Here is a 19,920-nt window from a genome sequence, read left to right on the forward strand (position 1 = left end):
GGATCTTTACGCATTTATAGCATGTTAAAATTTCTGACAGTGGCAGAAACTTTTGTTTTATTTCAGTCTTCATAAAATTATATATGAAAATGGGAATTTGCATAAAGATCTGTGTAACCTAGTGATAATATTATACTATAATATTAATGGTGTAGCGCACAAAAGTTATAAACACAATTTTATGGAAGATTGAGTAAAGTACATAGGAAATTATTATAGTAACAATATGCTCACAGGTAGTGTAAGTCTTATTTAAATTTCAGATTGAGGTCGACATGCAGCATTTATTGTAATTACATAAAGTTGGTGATCAATAAATCGATAGAATTTCGATTGTTGTTGTAACCCTCAACTAGTCACGTGTGTCTTATAAGTCTGTTTCATTTATAAATTTTGTGGTAATTTCTAGGATTTTAAACTTTATCTTTGTAAATTTTGAGAAGTTTTGTTAATTTTTCCTACTTATTCGTACAACTCTCAGATTGAGGTTTATTGTTAAAATTATAATTGGTACTTCTATTATTTAAATACACTTCAGTCATATTTTTTATCTAAATTTGTTAAAGAAGTGACGGAAATTATTTGGAATAGAGGTGAGCTCGCTAATTTCAATGACCTTGGAATATGTTATTAAGGTCATCATTCTGAACAACTTTTTCCTAAACATGTTACCGCAGCTCGTCCTTCTATTTTTAGATATTCGCAAAAAACTGTTAGGATTCGCAGGAACTGTTTTTCCGATGACTAAATCCCCTTCAGGGCAGGGGATGCAGCTTTTTCCCTTTTCCCTGCCCCCTCGCTCTAACTCCTCAAGAAATCTAATCCAGACCTAACCAAAATTCGTTTATACCTTGTACAAACTTACCTCTCCGTGGAGTAACAATCTAAAAACGGGGTTCCGTAAAAAAGATGTTATCCGGGTGTGGTTCACAACAAGTTTTCCGACCTTATAACTACTTACTCGACCTAAGTTTTCGAAATATTTGTAAAAAACTCTTAGGTTCACTTCAGTGAACTCCGCCATTTTAAACGAATTTTGGTTAGGTGTGGGTTAGGTTTTTTGGGGAGGGGCGGAGTACCCCCTCCCCCACATTAAGACAGGGGTCCGGTCAATTGAAAAGGGTAGAATTCGCTGTAGTGGTTGTCCGTAGTTCGTTGTAAATATCTTGTAAACTATATCCGAGTGGTGGTAACATATAGTGAAAAGTTGTTCAGAATGATGACCTTGACAATATATTTCAAGGTCATTGAAATCGGCGAGATCACCCATATTTTAAATATTTATCGAACTGGCAATAGTGGCCTACAAAAATATTCGAACACCCTTCAAATGAAAATAACTTTTTACAAATTGGGTCAAACTATTTGACTTTTTTGAGCAATTACATGCATTCATTTATTAAATGATGTGTCAAAAAGATTTCGAAAACATTGCAATTGGTAACAATTACCTAAAAAAATGCAATTTTTAGAACTTTTTTATTTGGGCCGAATTGAAAATTTAAAATACGTGTTTTGTAGATCTATGTTAGTTATACACATGCTGATCGAAGTCGGTTGACGCAGGAAAATACGACACGCATCCAAAGTTGCAAAGTTTCCTATTTTCTACTTGCTTCCAAAGGAGCGAGCCATAAATCACGCAAGCGCATAAGAACTAATTGGTTTTGATTATGTTTTCGAATTAATATACATTTGAAACGACCAGAAATTAATTTTGTGTTGTTTATGTTGACTTTGTTTGGTGTAATTATACGACAGTATACTTCTCTATATCTATTCCAGTAGGTCTAAAATGAATGCCTAAATGTAAATCCAGTGTGAATTATGAAAGATAGCCATCTCGTGAAACTATGTAGCCGGTGTGAATACAGCGGCGAGGTTTATCAAGATTCTGTGCAGCATAATAAACTCACGTGCGTGTCTCGGGTAGTTCGCAACGGAACGCATTAGGATGCGCGTGCACACTGCACTCTGTAAGTACGACTGCCTTGTCAAAACGTGTTTACAGGAGACTAAAACGTGCTTAAACAGTCGGCGAACGTTAAATTTAGCGAAAGCCTTGCCGCGAGCGTTTCTATTTGTTTATGATAATGTATGCGCGATACGATACGAGAAGTCGGTACAATTACATACGAAGACCTCGCTGTATTTATTGCATGAAACGTTAACGCCGAGTTCACGATTATTAATATTTGCAGCGATTGTCGTTACACGAGTAGTTTAGAATAACTCGCTCTCCATATTTCTTATCGCAAGTTAATATGACATTTAATTGCTTGTTGATTATAATATACTAAAATAAATTGTTAGGTTGTTAGCTATTTTTACAATACTAAAATAAGATATTATTTCTGTCTATGGTTGACACTTGGTTCCTTATCATGAATTAACATATGTTATTCAGCATTCTTATTTACTATCAGTTTGTTTCCAAACGCGATTCCGCTATGTCTTATTTAATGACTGAAAAGTGTGATATGATCACGATTTACTGTGAATGTAGACAAAATGCAGTGCAGGCCCGATTACTTTATGAAGTAAGGTACCCCGAGTGAAACACTCCTTCTAGACAGACTTTCATTAATACGTACAGGTTGTTTCGAAGTACTGGAAGTGTACATGCAAGACAGTGCAAACGGAAGAATTCCACGACTAATGAAGACAATGAAATTAATATTTTAGCAGTTATAGCTGGCAAGTAGGCATAAGTCAAAGTAGCGTAATACGAATTCTGGCCCGACATAAATTTGATCCGTTCCACATATCGCTCCATCAAGAATTGCACGCGAATGATTTTCAAAATAGAATTAACTTTTGTCAATGGGGATAGCTTCAAAATCATTCATTTTTTTCTAATGTCTTGTTTACGGACGAAGCAACATTCACTAATCATGGCCCAATTATACATTTATAAAATACAGGTATTCTGCTTCCACATTTTAGTTTCATACGTTTTTTCTGTCCTTGACCTTGAATGACCTTGGAATAATATAGTCACTGCATTCCTAATGAAAGGGACTATCATTGTAGGTATTTAAAAAAGGGTGGTTCCATTTTAAAAAGTCAAGGTGACCTTGATATCTCTAAAAAAATGACATAAAAACAAAATTTTTTATGGCATCGTGTCAGCCCCATTGTACCATTCAACTTTGTCCTTACCATATTTTACGTATCTTTAGAAACAACAAAGATATTTGAGGTACAAACGTTAGGTGACTCACCCTGTATGTATGTATATTAACGAGAAAGGATATAATATTTGATGAACTTATTTTAGTGACGAAAGAACTATAGAGATCATCCTGCAATATTTTTGAGCTCACTTTTTAATGTTTCACCATACAACGATTTTATATATTTAATATTAAGAAGTTAAAAAAATGAAAGGTTCCCCAACTAATGCAAAATAAAATATAGACTTATACATACAACATATCCATGTTATAAAATAATATGCTAAGTAAATGTTACATGTTGTAGAATTCTTCCAGCAACTATATCAAGTTATAACGTAATAAAAGGAGAATCAAATATTTTGCAGCATTTAGAAACAGAGGTGTAATTAATATTTAAATTTTAATTTATACACTGTTTCACCTAAAAGTTATCCTACAATCCACAGTTTCTACAGAGGCGCCTGAACTTTAGCGCTAAAAGTATATTTATTATGCGCTCATCGCAAATAAAAGCCTCTAAATTCCGAAATTTATTGAAACCCTTGTTGCTCGCGCGGTAGAAGGAACAACTTGATTATTTTCGTCTAAACGATTCAGTGTTGGAATCTCGGTTGGAATCGGTGAAATCTTTCGAATAAATCGAACATCATCGACGTCACAAGAATCAAATTAAATACACTTCTCTGCTTAACAATCGTCTTACTATTACTATCACCCAAACATAGTCATTACTATCACCCAAACATATTTACAGTAAATACTAATAATTAAATAATTAAATATTAATTGTGCATATTCAATGAAAACTGAAATATTTACATTGTGGAATGATTCTTTTAATATGTATATCGTATAGAATAAAAATTTAAATATTGATAATAAGAACTGGAGCACATGAAATGAAAACTGAAATATTTATATTATGACTTATAACATTAACAAAAGAACAACTGGAAAATTTCAAAGAATTCTATCAGTACAATTTAAAAGCTTCAGAAAAGTCTATATTGCACTATTCGGCGAAAGATATTTTTACATTCATAGATATGGTCGAATTTCAGATTCTATTTTTGAATATACAAGGTGGGTCACCAGATATTACCACCTCGATTTACGTCAGGCCTGTCCAACTACTTCATCGCGGACAACACACGGTCTCCACCATCCATCTGTCCGTTTTCCCACACATTCCTTCTTATTTTATAATACGATAGATTTAATGATAACGTTATTTATTTAATAATTATTTACAAAAAAAGGTTCAATGTAACGTCTATTCGCATCTCAACATTTTTGGAACAGATAGAATATGGTCGTTCCACATTTTGTAACATGTCGGACGATATTTTACTACATTCGTTTCAAAGCTTCTGTGTAATCTTCATTCTTTATCCGAGGTTGTCTTTGTAATATTTCGATTAAAATAACTCCTGCACTAATCATTTTTCCACATAACTCGAGGACTACATAATAACTGATGTTTCCAGATCACACACTCACATCAGTCCAATATGACCGTTACGACGCGTTTCGTTAGACCGATTCAAATAAAAAACGCAACACATCCAGTTACCAACCAGTTACACACCTAATTAAACCATTTAAACCTAGATGATGATTATTTTTCACATAATTAAAATTTAAGTTCTATAATCTGGGCAAAATGTCATAAGGCGAGGTTAAATGCTATAGAATGGAGCATGTCCTGATGTTGGTTTTGTGCATTTGTATGCACTAGTGCAGCTACAAAATGCAACATCATCCATTTTTGTAAGAATACATTATTGAAATCACATAACAAACTTTAAACGGATTTATCTCGAAATGATATTTTTGTTAGTAAAATTCAGTTTTTTAAAATATTTATAACATCGTCAATTCCTTTCTCTTCATTACTTACCGTCAAAATCGCCAGATCAGGGAAATTAACTTAAATTAACTTAAGGGGAAAATGTTACCCTCCCTCTGCCAGTACCGCATTAGTCACGTGACATTGTGACAAACGCAGGACCTTAGACTTTAGACCATATTGTATAGACCCGGGTCAGATAGTTTTCCTTCAAGAAAAGATAAAGGAATCCGTGTCGTCACAGGTTCGAAAGATTTATAAGCGATTTATAACCGCTTGGCTTCGCGGGGGGGGGGGGGGGGACAAAATAATTTCAAAGAATTTGGAATTTTATCATGAAATAATCAATATATAAAGTATTTTTGAGATACAAATGTTTATTCTATAGGTTATATTAAGGAATTATTGGTATTACAATGAATGTCTGTCATGTCAGTCATTTTGAAATTATTTTAGAAATTATCTTGTGACGTCACGGGTTCCTGTTATCTTTTCCTCATTCGATGTCGGGTCTAGAAGTATACAATGTTTTCTCGATATATGTCCACAACACGGGCCTAACCAGGGACATATATCGGCTAGAAGATAGTATTCTTTGATATACTGCCGAAGTTAGAAAAGGACAGCAAAGCTCGGGTGGTTTCAGTCGCCGAGGAATGTAACATAATACGGTTCGTTTGTATCGGAGTGAGACTACAGTGAATTCTCGTTGTTTGTCAGTCCCGCCGTTCCTTTTACTGACACGAATACGAAATCGGAGGTTCTCGTTCTCGCATTTGAAATACACAGGGCACGCTGGAAACCTAACAGTCATATCCGTCTACAAGTCATAAGAAACCTATGTCTTGAAAACGCTACTGACGCGAAAACGGCAAAAATATCCGTCTCCGATACAATGTTGCACGGGGAAGCAGACAACGAAGCTCGAGAGCCGTCGTCGCCGAGGAGTGTGGCCACACATTGTCGGCTATATCGGTGTGAGACCAGAAGACCACTACTAATCCAATTACAAAACTTCTTACCATGCCCTCCCCCATCCCTGTACCCCCTTCTATGGAAGGTTCCAACAACAAGTGACACTAAATCATTGAACCGTCGCGTCGCCCGTGCAGCACAGCGCACTCAAAAATATCATGATCAGCCGAACAACACCTTCCGCTCATCATCAATACAACTAGGACAACACAACTCTGTGAAATCACACCATGAATTACAAAACTTCTTAATTTTCCTTATTTTTTATGAAACTTTTACCAACATATTCTTGTTATTTACTTGTGTAACAAGCGACAAAAGTTTCTATCACAGAGAAGGGCAACATATGGGAAAGAAAAATTTAACTTCTTTATTATTAATTATTTTTTTATGAGACCTTCACCAATATATTTGTGGCACTATTCTGATTAAAATGATATCAAATGCGATATAATTCGGATCACATTTACACTAATTTTCCGTTGATGTAATTGTTATGGAAAGACTTCCATCGTTCATTACACACGTAAATATCATCGGAATTATATCATATTTGGTTCCATTTTAATTAGAAAAATTACACAAATATATTGGTGAAAGTCTTATAAAAAATAATTAATAATAAAAAAGTTAATTTTTGATTTAAATGCTTGAGCTCGCGCGGGCTTTTCACAGCCGTGAGCCTCAACGTCTCTTTCTGCCCCATACGCTGTCCTTCTTTACGTCCGAAACTTTTATCGTTCACTACACAAGTAAATATCATCGGAATTATATCATATTTGGTATTGTTTGCATTAGGAAAATGCCACGTATATGTTGGTAAAAGTCCTATAAAAAAATAATGAAAAATAAACAAGTTTTGTTATTGGATTGGTAGTGGTCTCCTGGTCTCACACTGACATACCCGACCCGTATTAAGGTCGATGCATACCTCACAGGTCAGGCCAGCGGACAAAATATTGCAACCCTTTTTTTCCGTGGGAAAATGCTTTTCGCATGTCTCGGCTTCCTGGGAGAAGCCGGGGTTATGTAGGGCTACCTCTCGGGGGTGGGGGGTCCCCCAGAGACTACCCACTAAAAACCCACGCCCACCTAAGCTAAAGGGCAGGTGCCTGGATCACGCGAGTACTCAACAGGACACCTCCCAGCTAACATATTACCCGGGGGAGGGGGTTAGCCTCCCCCATAGCCTACACTATAAGACCCCGGGCGGAGGGACCCGCCCGGTGTCCCCATCCCTGGAGCCTTCGGATTGGGCTTCCCGAGCCCCAGCTCGGTCCATCCACAGCTCCCGGAGTCTTCGTGCCCCGCTCGGAGCCGGTGTCCCGGAGGAACCAGCCCCGGCCGAGGCAAGAAGACGCTGTCACCGGAAGGAAGGGCCGTCGGAGGCGCGATCCGGCACGCCCCGACCCATCCTACGCAACCCCCCACGAATCCCGTAGGGAAGGAACGGACCAAACCCCCCCCCCGAGAATGATCCCGGGGGGTGTCGTCCCAACGCGGGGGGAGCTAAGCTTTCCTCCGGGGGCCGGGGCAGCTTACACCCCGAGAAATATTGCAACCCTGGTTTTGTATCTAGCATTTAGGAGCGGACGGCTTGTCCGCTAGAGACAAAACCAGGGTTGCAATATTTTGTCCGCCGGCCTGACCTGTGAGGTATGCAACGACCCTTATGTTACACTCCTAGGCGACCGAGGTCTCCCGAGCTTCTTGGACCTTCACGGGGTATATCCCGCGTCAGTGGGGATAGTTCTGGAACTTTTTCGGCTAAATATCTGGGACATATATCGAGAAAACACATAATGTCGTAGAAGGGGAAGGTAGAGTGGGGAGAAAAGTCTTAATCTGGCGACTCTGCATATCATAGATCGAGCGATAGCCACATTCATGCCGAATAGGACGACACGTTTCTTTCATTCAGACAGAACAGACGCAATCAATGTAATTATGATTATTGATTATTGATTATTAATCATTTTAAACAAAATGTCTTATAAGAATTTGTGTTATTACTTGAAATATATACAATATATATATATGTACATAAACATCAGCTTGCTTATACGATAGCTAAAATCAAGTCTTCCTTCTGATTTCTCTGCTTGCATCCTTCAACTCTGATTGGATTGCATTTTCATAATTAATTGTAGATACATTTATGAGTAATTGGAATAAAATAATTGTTATAATATTAGATGCACGCAGCTATAGCTGGTGTATACATGGCTTCAGAGAAACCAAATCTTCACAATAACAAGTAGATAGTGTAACCGGTTGGGCGAGTTCGGATAAAAATTGTGGAAGTTATATCAAAAGAATTTTTTTTTAGTATTGTATAAAGAATGGTCGTTAATAATCTACAAACTATTTTAGAAATATATTTAGAATGGTGTTCTACACGTTCAGGTAACATTTTAAATAAAAAATATGTATTAGTTCGAGAGTTGTAATGTACATGATTCTTAAAAATATAGGTTGGATGTAAATAGCTTGAAAAGAAGGTTCCTACTGATTACTTGCAGTCCAGTCCTATAACTCCCATAATTATGCGAATATTCGCATGACATTTTCTTAAAATGTTCACAAAGTATGAAGTTTTGAAAGTTAGCAACGAAGGAAGCTCGACTTTTTAAAGTTTCAATACTGCTATACCTTGAAACGAGAAACTAGTGTGCCGATTATCGCCTTCATAAATGATTGACCAATTACATTTGAGTTGGACTATGCTTTACTCACGTGCGCCTTGTACAATTTGGAGCATAGTCAAGAGGAAAGGTAGTATATAACACCCACTCTTATCTGTGCCACATGGTACATTCGATCCAACAACGATCTGAAGCAATTAAAATTCCATTTGCATCTGTCCATTTGTATTGCGTTGATCCGGAATTCTTTGAATGTACTGTGCGAGCTAAAACTTTTGTTGCAATCAGCGCATATAGGATGACGCTCCCCGAGGATTCACGTCGCATCATGCGTATCAAGAAGCTATTAAAACCTAAGCTGGGCATGGAAAAAATCAGGATCGCCCCGTTTAACAGTAACCGGTTCTGGACAAAGATCAACGACTGCAATCCTGTCGTTTCATTATCGAAAATCCGATGGTATAGCATCGAGTCACGGGCTAATCTGCCGCAAGATGTATGGCACCCGGATTTCTTCGTGGTCCAGCGATTCAGCATGGACGTTACAGTCCTTGTAGTCATCGCGCGAAACTTCCCTGTGGTCCGCGGCTACGAAACGGGAAATAAAACGATCGTTTCGCGGCTGAACTCACTAACAAGTATTCCCAGCGAATCCTCCGGGGACCATTGTTCTTCTTTTCCTAGGGCAGAAGAGACTTCTTGCTGCTAATAGAGAGTAAGAGATTGAGCAACGATCCTCTACGAGAGCTAGCAACTCGATAGACGCGCAGATAGGACGACGTTTAAATAAGTTACCCTTGAAAAGCTTACATTCCCCTAGCTGTTTAACTTTGCTGCTTAACTCGACGCAAACCTTTTGCTTACCCATGCTGCTTTGTGCTTGATCTACATTGATCCCATCTGAGACTCTCTTGTGCTTGGATTTTCCATCGTGTTCATTTTAAGTAATAGATCTTTCTGTCTTGCTGGAGTATTTTCCGAAGAAAAACTCTCATTCGGTTGACTCAAGTCGTGTTTTAGAATTATTTATATTCTAACACGTTGACAACTATGTCAGTCACATATTCTTTGATGGAGTATAGAAAGCAATTTTTATGGTGACATATTTGAATGAAATAAATGTTATTAGGATTTTTAGGATACAATAGGGTCAAAGTAGCAATCACTACGAGAAATTTTAACTTTCCCATTTCGGTTTCATTTTCCTTGAACAGCTTTGTTTATTAGTCTTTCTTTATCGTTAACGATCGCCTAAAAATCGAAGAAAATTTAGGTAATTATTTTATTAGCTTGAAATATGTTGTCAGTGTCACCATCCTAAACAACTTTTTCCTTCAGAATAATATGCAATTAAAAAAAAGTTCCGCAAGATAAAAAAATACACATTTTTCAATAATGTTTATTGATAAAAGATAATGAGGATACACGTCAGTTTTCAAATTTCAAAAAAATTTTTTGATTTCGTTCCAATATTTTTCTCAATTTTTCCAACTACCGTTTGTTCTACGAAAACAAGTAATACTAAATAAAAGACGCAGCCTGTCCAGATCTCGAAGTTTTGTCGAACATATCTTTCGATACAGTTAATACTTTAGAAGATATTCGAGAAAAACGATTTTATGGGCATTCAATTAATTATTTTAATGTTTAAGGGTCTGGGGTCACGTTTTCCCGTTATCCGATCGCGCTCAAACTTTGCACAGATGTTTTTTTATTAATTGGAACAATCCTGGGGAGAACCGTAAAAAAATTCGATAGTCAAAAATAAGAGCCACTCTAGTATACACGCTACTTGGTGCATAAAATGAACACTTTAGTGTTTTAATTATGTTTTAATTATGTGAAATATACGAATAAAGTAAAGTGTCCTATTATTTTGTTCGGCACTGTACAATTTTATCGGCTCGACTCTTCTGCTGGATAAATATCTGCCAGTACTGAATTATCCGCTATCATTGCGTTAGCATTAAGCAGTATTATCAGTCTCGCAGCCTTGGCATGTATTGAACTAAATAACCAATAAATAGATAGATAAGGATAATTGAAAAATAGCTATTTACAGCTGATGATTGTTTTCCTGGCGCAAATCATGTTACGTTCACTTAAAATAGATATACTCGTTCCATATGTACAAAATGAATGGACTGCGTAATACTCTCATCTGTAGCAATTTCACTGGGCGATTTGGTTATGCTTAAATAAAAAAGATATGTTCACATATAGTACCTATCAAAACGAGTACGAGTACGAGATGTTCGTGGCATTTTTGTAATGAAAATGATACCAAATATGACATAAATCCTATGATATTTACCTGTATAATGAACGATGAAAGTTACTTCCCATAACAATTACATTAACGAAAAATTAGTGTAAATGTGATCCGAATTATAACGCGTTTGGTATCATTTTAATCAGAATAATGCCACGAATACATTGGTGAAAGTCTCATAAAAAAATAATTAATAATAAAGAAGTTACATTTTTCATTTAAAGGCCTGCGCTCACGCGAGCTTTGATCTTTTCCGAACGCTTCGACTCGTCGCGTCTCTTTCTTCCTCATACGCTGTCCTTCTCTGTGTTCGAAACTTTTAATGCTTGTTACACAAGTAAATATCATCGGAATTATATCATATTTGGTGTCATTTTAATCGGAAAAATGCCACGAATATGTTGGTAAAAGTTTCATAAAAAAATAATGAAAAATAAAGAAGTTTTGTAATTGGATTAGTAGTGGTCTTCTAGCCTCACACCGATATATGCGACAATGTTGTGGCCGCGTCGCGCCGGTTCTCGAGTGGTGTGAGGTGTCCGGGTGACAATAGCTGGGAACGTCGGGAGTGTCAAAAGTCGAATCTTCACTGTACAACATTTCGTATCATCTGAATCAAATAATTTTTTCAAACGGTTCAATATAAATTCAGATTTTCTTCTAATTGATCCAGCACTATGGGAAACTAATAATAATTATATCGAAGCGATAGGTATTATAACAAAATTAGAAGTTGTGAATGACGTTGCAGAAAGAGCAGTAAAATTAATGAAAGATTATAATTTAACGTTATGCAAAAACGAAGAAGAAAAACAATTCATATTACAAATTGTAACCGATTATAGGGAAAAATACCCAAAAATTGATAAAACAACATTAAGTACAGATTTTTAAAAATTATTTATACTCTTATTATAATTAGGCCTATAAACAAAATATTCAATTATAAGTATTTAACTGTCTTTTTCCACTTTTCCTTATATTAATGTGAGATCAAATTTTATATTTAAAAAATAAATATTAAAAATTTTGCTTAAACAAATTCATTAAACAATTTAATTTTTGCTTTGATATAATAAGAATATTACATTAAAATAGTGTTTAATGACCAGTGGGATTGAAAAAATGTGTACTTTTTCATTTTTCGCAAAATTAAAATTTTTTGCATAAACAAACTCGTTGCGACACGTCTTCCCTTTGTCCGATCGACTTGAAATTTGGAGGGAATTAGTTTTTTACCGAGTAGAACAGATTGCAAGGGTCGCATCAAATGAATTAAAAAAAAAATTTTGCACAAGAGCAACTAAGGTCCACCCTAATATATATATATATCGCACTTGTTAGAAATATTAGTCGAAAGTTTTTGAAGAAAAACAATTTGACAATTTTTTCGAAAATGGGAACTTAATAACATAATTATATTCTGTATATTGGGTTCTTGGAAATGTAATGTTGGTTTTTAACTATGATCTATAAGCTTATTTCCTATTAGTAGACTGCGAATTTTAGAATTTTTTAGGCATGATTTATGAACACCGGAATATTTGACTCCGATATTTTAACATTGAACTGTGAACGATTTTATTGTATTTCCAGTATTCATATTTGATATAAAAGCGTAAGTATTCACAGTCTACTTCTTAGTAATTAATGAGAAATTAAGAAATCTACAAAACGTTGGAATAAAATCACAGAAGACAGTGGGTAAATAAAAGTAAAGTAATGTATTATGTGAATTAAATAGTTACCGCGTATTAATCAATTTATATGTCTTCAAAATCGAAATTACTTTCCTAATCCAATATTAATTTTTTAAATATGCATCACAAATAAAGGAAACTATCATACTTTTATTCTATAACTTTTCATTCCTTTTTCAGGTAAGTATCTCTGTAATCCCGGTTCTTTCATTACCTATGGACGCCCTATGTGATTCCACGACATTCAACGAAGCCATCATAGATGAAATAGGTAACAATCAACTTAATCTCGGTTATTAGCTGCTCTATGCAAATATCAATTAACAATCTTAGAAGGCATTTGACACACATAGTTTTGATCACGTAACACTTACGAGATTCAATTTGGTTAGCATGTATACAACATCTATCGCGATCTTAATCATTGGAGATTCAACAGTCTCAGAACTTATCGTTTATTGTATAGCACTGACTTATTAGAACTTAAATTTAGGTAGACTGTGGCACAAAGACCTCTTAAGCTGATTGGTTATGTAAAATGTTGAAATATTGAATACTTCTTATTTCTCATACATCGACTATTTTAAAGATATTAAATTTCCTTAGTTAAAATTTGAAGAATAGAAAAGGAGAGTCAATGCAAAACATAATATATCCTCAGTAAAAGTTTATAAATAAGTATAGTTTAAAATAATTTGCTTAAATATTATGTTTAGCGTTAAAGATTGTGGTTCTAAATGTAATTTTTTTAAACAATTTATATGTTTATATCGTTCTACGATGATGATCTTCAAGGATGTTGACTTTCGTTGATATATTGCAAAATAAACCGAAATTTCTTTCAACTTAATTGAACTTCATAGCCTTAATCTATGAACTTTGCAGTGCTTTAGTAAACTTTTACAGAACCACATATGTTCTAAACTCTAAACAAACAAAACTTACATAATCTTGAAGGCCCTGGTGTGGCATATACTAAACTACTCTGTTGCAATACAGTTTGAAATATGAAATTAAACAAATTTTTTTAACAGTTTTATAACTTCGGGCAATGTACATAAAATTAGACGTATTTTACTAAACTTTCAGAGTTTTTCCAAAACGTTGGAAAATTACGTTAATCCATACGGACCTCGGTGCGAGACTACTAATATTTGTTAGGCTACTGTTTGCAAAATAATTTCAAACATGAAACATCTTTAATGTATTTAGACATTTGAATTCTATGTTCTCAAACTGCCTACCTACCTCACAGAATTAAAATATTCGTTTACAGATTTCGTGCATGCTCAGAACCTGTAAAGTAAAGCTCTCAATTCCTCTTCGATGCATTGTAAGTTCGACACTCGACGATAGTGGAATCGAACTTTCCGAATGGCTCTATCTGCTCATTATAACCGTGTGATACTGCCGTCGCCCTATTCGTCTCCTTTCGCTTTCTTATTAGTTATTGCACGCACAGTCAAACGTATCCGTCGAAGACACTGCGCCAGAGCGATTTCTTTTGTTATTGAATTTATAAAGAATAAGCAGCGGCCGCGAGGTTATTGTAACGCGACTCACAATAAGTGTCCTTCTTGATTGATTACGGCCGACAGATGATATCCGTAGTCCAGTAATTAACGTGTTAATTATGATTAACGAGCAACGAGAAGGTCGACATGTGGAACGCGATAATGCCGTGAAAACTACCAAAACGAAGTTAAGTAGTGTGGAATTTTGAATGTTTGAATATACTTGACGGTACTTGACACTGCGGAGGTTGAAGGCCTTCCAGATCATCTAGAATGGGGTGTGGTTCGCCAAAATATTCGAATTTTCAATATTTAACATACCGAATACGTACATATCAAAATATAGTAGTACATACATATCATTCAATCAATCAAAAAAGGGATGTCTCAAGAACGTAGCAATATAATTGAAAAGACCTTCGTGATCATCTAAAATAGTGCTGGGCACATTTGCCTCGAGGGGAATACAATGTACCCCCATATCCCAATAGGTTATGGGCCTAGTTAACGTTTAAATATTTTCATTTAATGAACCGTGTTTATAAATTATACTTAAGTTATTTTTTAATTAATACGTATAAGCATATATAGGACTAGTGACGTTTAACTTACAAGGAGAGGCCACGTCCTTCGGGTCACCGATTCGGTTGAAACTTTGCACACTTATAGATCTCGTTCTCCTCTTTACGAATATATACCATTATAGGGGCAGATACCCAATACTTTTCGAGATATTGATGATTGAAGTTTCATTATTTCCCATGTAATGCCGTATTTTTTCTAGCCTACAACAAGAGTCAGTGTGGCGCAACGGTAGCGTGCTAAGTTTTCAGCCGGACGACCGGGGGTTCAAATCCTGCCGACTAACGCATTTTTTTTTTAATTTCATTATGTTTTATCATTGCATATTTATATTATAAATTTCAAACGATTAAATTTCACGCATAAAATTGCATTTTGAATTACAAATAACGTGTATTTATTTACTAACAACAGGATTATTTACTATTGTTATATATTAAATAATAATTAATAATAATTAAATAGTAATAGTAATTTATATATTAAATATATATATTAAATTTTAAGAACTCTTTATAAATATGTTGTGTTAACTTTCCGGATTTCGAACAAGTTACTATTACGTTTGTGTGATGTGACATAAGTTCATCTACCTTTTTTTAAACAAGTGCGGTCTTTACTCCCTTATATGTGATTGTCCTTTCGAACGTTGATTGATACTGACATCCTGTCTGATCCGTGTTGATTATATAATTTAAATGGAATTGCGAAATACGAAATACATGTTATTTGTAATTCAAAATGCAATTTTATGCGTGAAATTGAATCGTTTGAAATTAATAATATAAATATGCAATGATAAAACATAATGAAATTTAAAAAAAAATGCGTTTTAGTCGGCAGGATTTGAACCCTGGTCGTCCGGCTGAAAACATGGCACGCTACCGTTGCGCCACATCGACTCTTGTTGTAGGCTAGAAAAAATGCGGCATTACATGGGAAATAATGAAACTTCAATCATCAATATCTCGAAAAGTATTGGGTATCTGCCCCTATAATGGTATATATTCGTAAAGAGGAGAACGAGATCTATAAGTATGCAAAGTTTCAACCGAATCGGTGACCCGAAGGACGTGGCCTCTCCTTGTTAGTCAGATTTAATCCGAGACATCTAACTTAGTGACGTTAATTTTAGTGACGTTTAATTAACAATTTAAAATTCTTAGTGTATAAATATATATAGTGTTGAGTGCATTTAAAGATGGAAAACTGGAGAATGAAAAGGAACATCAAACCTTTTGATGGTGACCGATACAGTATTTGGAAATTAAGAATTCGGGCACTACTGAACGAACTGGACGTTATAAAAGTAATAGACCAAAACATACCGAAAAAGTTAAATGTCGAATGGGTTAAGGTGGAAAGAATTGCGAAAAATACAATAATAGAGTACTTATCCGATTCCTTTTTGGGCTTTGCACAAGCTGGGAGCACGGCGAAAGAAATAATTAAAAGCTTAGATGCTATCTACGAGCGATATTTTGTCGCTGGTAAAGGGCTCATTCGCAAGAGGAAGGTTCAATCTAGTGCGCGCTGGTCAGGAGCTGCCGACATTATATAGATATTTGGTAATATAAGCGTTAAAAGTAGGCCAAAAATTGACGATGCGCATGCCGTGGAATCCAAGCATTTTTATGCCAAATGCGCAGCGCGCACTATAAAATACCTCCAACTACAAATTGAGCTATATTTTGTCTTGATTCTCTACGAAATAAAGCCAAAAACTTGAAGCACGTTTCTGGCGTCAGAATTCATAATAACGATAATAATAAGTCTGTGTTTCAAGTCTGTAAATGGAAATTATTAATTAAGAAGTCACGTGACTATCCCGGGCCCTTAAGTGGTCGAATACTTCCTTGGCTGACTGTATTGTATGAAATATCTATAGATTGTTGATTGCGAATTAAATTGAAATGAAAATGATACAACCGCTTATTTACACTATTCTTTAGCCCGTATCGTAACTGTGGGAACCATGTGAATAACGAGAATATTTATTCGAGAAAGTTCGTATATATTTCACACGTATCTGCTAATGCGTATACAAGTTTGTTTAGTTTAACGTAATCTTTGTGCTATTTTTAGACATACTGTGGGCATTTCATTATTTTTTTTTTGTTTCGATGTTTTAGTTGCTCATCGTTTATTCAATTTCAATGTAAACGAAGCGATAATGAAAGGAATGCTTTTATTTTATTTTTTTAATATCTTAATTGTTCATTCTCTACATAATTTTAATCTAATAAAAGCGAAACTTAATAAAATAATTGCTTTCAATTTCTCTCTTGAATTTGATACATGGAAATGACATTTTCCTTGTATCGAGTACACTTGATCGAGTACAACATTATTTAAATTCAAATTATTGAAACTAAATTACTATTTATTTAATTAATCTTACAAGCGACGACTCTGATGTGATATCTACAGCTTTAAATGAAATTTTGGGTGGACGTTGTTCTCGCAAAAATATTATACACACATTTTGTTTAGCGACCCATCGTTTATAATGAATGACAACCATATTTAGTCGAATATCTGAGAAACTATTACAGTTAGAGGGATGGGCTAAATAACAAAGTTATGTATTTTTGAATACGGAATCCAGCTACTCAACGTGATTTCATTTAAAAATAACACTTTTTGTTAATTTTTCCATTTAAGTCTTAATCTATTTTGTCGAATATGTGTATGAGAGAAAAGCACACTCTATTACAGAACACAGAGAAATAATAATTTCAATTTTTGCATTTGAAGAAAGATTATAATTTAAATTTTTCGACATTTCCTGCAAAACGGATGCCTTAATATGGAATAATTATGTTAAGGTACAACTCTATATTTTATTCGGAACGTTAAAAAATTGTCACTATAGTTATCACAATTCTAGTTGCTGTGTTTATCTAAATATTTAAATTTAAATAGTTGATTCTAACGTTCTGCATTTTCAACGGCGAAAGGATCGCTTTTTCGAAACATTTGGAACTGTTTTAGTTCATCATTATCCTTATTAAACGTCTCGAACGACCGGCCGTGCCACAAAATCGCCTATACCGTTTGCAGCAGACGTTGACGACTATCAGTATTGTTATATCTGCAGTGACAGTCTTTGATTATTCCAAGTGAAATACAGTGAATCCGCGTTATATGTCAGCAGCCCGGGTCTTGTCGTCGTCGGGGCACTATTCTTTGATGAAGTGCCGAACGTAGAAAAGGACAACGAAGGTCGAGAACTGCTTTATTTTTCATTATGTTTTTATGGGACTTTTGCCAATGTATTTGTGGAATATTTCTGATTAAAATAATACCAAATACGATATAATTTCGCTAATATTTACTTGTGTAATGAACCATGAAATTTACAACATCTCATTACAATTATATTAACGGAAAATTAGTGTAAATATGATCCGAATTGTATCGTGTTTGGTATCATTTTAATCAAAAAAATTCAACAAACATATTGGTGAAAGTCTCGTAAAAAAATAGTTCATAATAAAAAAGTTTAACGAACGCTTCGACTCTCCGCGTCTCTTTCTTTCGCATACGCTGTCTTTCTTTGAGTTCAAAACTTTAATCGTTCATTACACAAGTAAATATTATCGGAATTATATCATATTTGGTTTCATTTTCATTAGAAAAATGCCACGAATATGTTGATGAAAGTCCCACAAAAAATAATGAAAAATAAAGATGTTTTCATATTGGATTAGTAGTGGTCTCCTGGTCTCACACCGATATACCCGACCCGTGTTACGTTTACACTCCTGGGCGGCGGCGGCTCTCGAGCTTCTTGGCCCCTCATGAAGTATGTATACCCTGCGGTATGTAGTAGGGTATATCCCGGATTCACTGTACAAAGTTGTAGAGAAATATTTAAAATTTTATATTGAATTAGGTTTAAATAATTTTAACTTTAATAATTTTTAGAATTTATTACTAGAAATGTCTCGATACTAAAATAACTTATTAAAATACTAGTATTATAAACCAAATTTAACAGAGAAACTGAATAAAATTGTTGATTATATTATATTCAATAGAATTTAAATAATTGTTTATTTAATCAAGTAATTCGTATATTGCACACGTGACTATACGTATATGTCAAAATTTTAATCTTGTAAATAACTTTTCTTAGAAACCAAACCCATCACTTGTATTACACATTTATCAAAACTGGATGTCCTATACATAGTAGATAATAGCGTAACCAGTTGTGTTAAATATGAGAGGATGGGAATTTCGCTAAAGATAAACAATTACAAGTAGTAAAAAGACATAACGTTTACTAGAAAGTACACACTGAACTAATGTGGGCTAAATATTCATATTTATGTAATCTAATATGGATACGTGTAAAAATAATAAGTGTACAATTTTACACTTTGATAGATTAAAATATTATTGTGTATAATCAACTTAGTCCCCAATCGATCAAAAGTGATCCATCTTGTTAATATCTTGTACGTGCAACGTTATCAATTTGGATTGAACGATCTTAACAAAAATATTATCGTGTAATATTGTTGCGTTGACATGTTATACATTTTTCTTGACAGCCATAATGGAAGTCTGACATAAAACATCTGATTGACACAAATTTGAAATTAACAGTGTAATCTTTCTGAAACATCATTTCATTTATGAATTAGATGATTAGTGTTTCAGATATGTTGGTATTTTAAATTTCCTACTTTTTTCTTTAGGGTTCTACAAACAGTAAATGTGGTATATTTCGTATCACATTAAAGTATTATACTTTTCAGTGTCTCATGTATTAATAATTTCCGTCTAAATAACAATATCGCTAGAAATTATTAGACGATATTACTCGAGATAATACATAGTGGCGGACAGAAAGAAACTTTAAGATTGGAAGTTCTATACAGGGTGTGTCACCTAACGTTTGCACCTCAAATATCTTTGTTGTTTCTAAAGATACGTAAAATATGCTAAGGACAAAGTTGAATGGTACAATGGGGCTGACACGATGCCATAAAAAAAATTTTGTTTTTATGTCTTTTTTTTAGAGATGTCAAGGTCACCTTGACTTTTTTAAATGGAACCACCCTTTTTTAAACACCTACAATGATAGTCCCTTTCATTAGGAATGCAGTGACTATATTATTCCAAGGTCATTCAAGGTCAAGGACAGAATAATTGAATAATTATAATTGAATAATAATGGAATAATAATGGAA

General features: G+C 34.5%; 2 protein-coding genes across 6 annotated transcripts in view; one reads left to right on the top strand and one right to left on the bottom strand.

Annotated features, from left to right (window-relative positions):
- Positions 1-19,920, top strand: part of Gbs-76a (Glycogen binding subunit 76A) — a 236,403-nt gene that overhangs the window by 108,212 nt on the left and 108,271 nt on the right. Inside the window, exons 1-2 of one of the 5 annotated variants that reach the window (XM_076801755.1) lie at positions 1,961-1,976; positions 12,801-12,891. The exons of 3 other annotated variants lie outside the window; for them this stretch is intronic. Coding sequence is in view for 1 of the 2 variants with exons in the window: in XM_076801752.1 (XP_076657867.1) it covers positions 13,906-13,953 (48 nt within the window). In the remaining variant the exon portion in view is untranslated. Of the gene's footprint in view, positions 1-1,960; positions 1,977-12,800; positions 12,892-13,799; positions 13,954-19,920 lie in introns of those variants that run through there. One more of the 5 variants, XM_076801752.1, reaches the window with a different exon arrangement.
- Positions 1-19,920, bottom strand: part of LOC143362001 (uncharacterized) — a 242,330-nt gene that overhangs the window by 46,788 nt on the left and 175,622 nt on the right. The gene's annotated exons all lie outside the window — the stretch shown is intronic.

Source organism: Halictus rubicundus, chromosome 16, assembly GCF_050948215.1.
Source record: "Halictus rubicundus isolate RS-2024b chromosome 16, iyHalRubi1_principal, whole genome shotgun sequence".
NCBI classification, from domain to species: domain Eukaryota; kingdom Metazoa; phylum Arthropoda; class Insecta; order Hymenoptera; family Halictidae; genus Halictus; species Halictus rubicundus.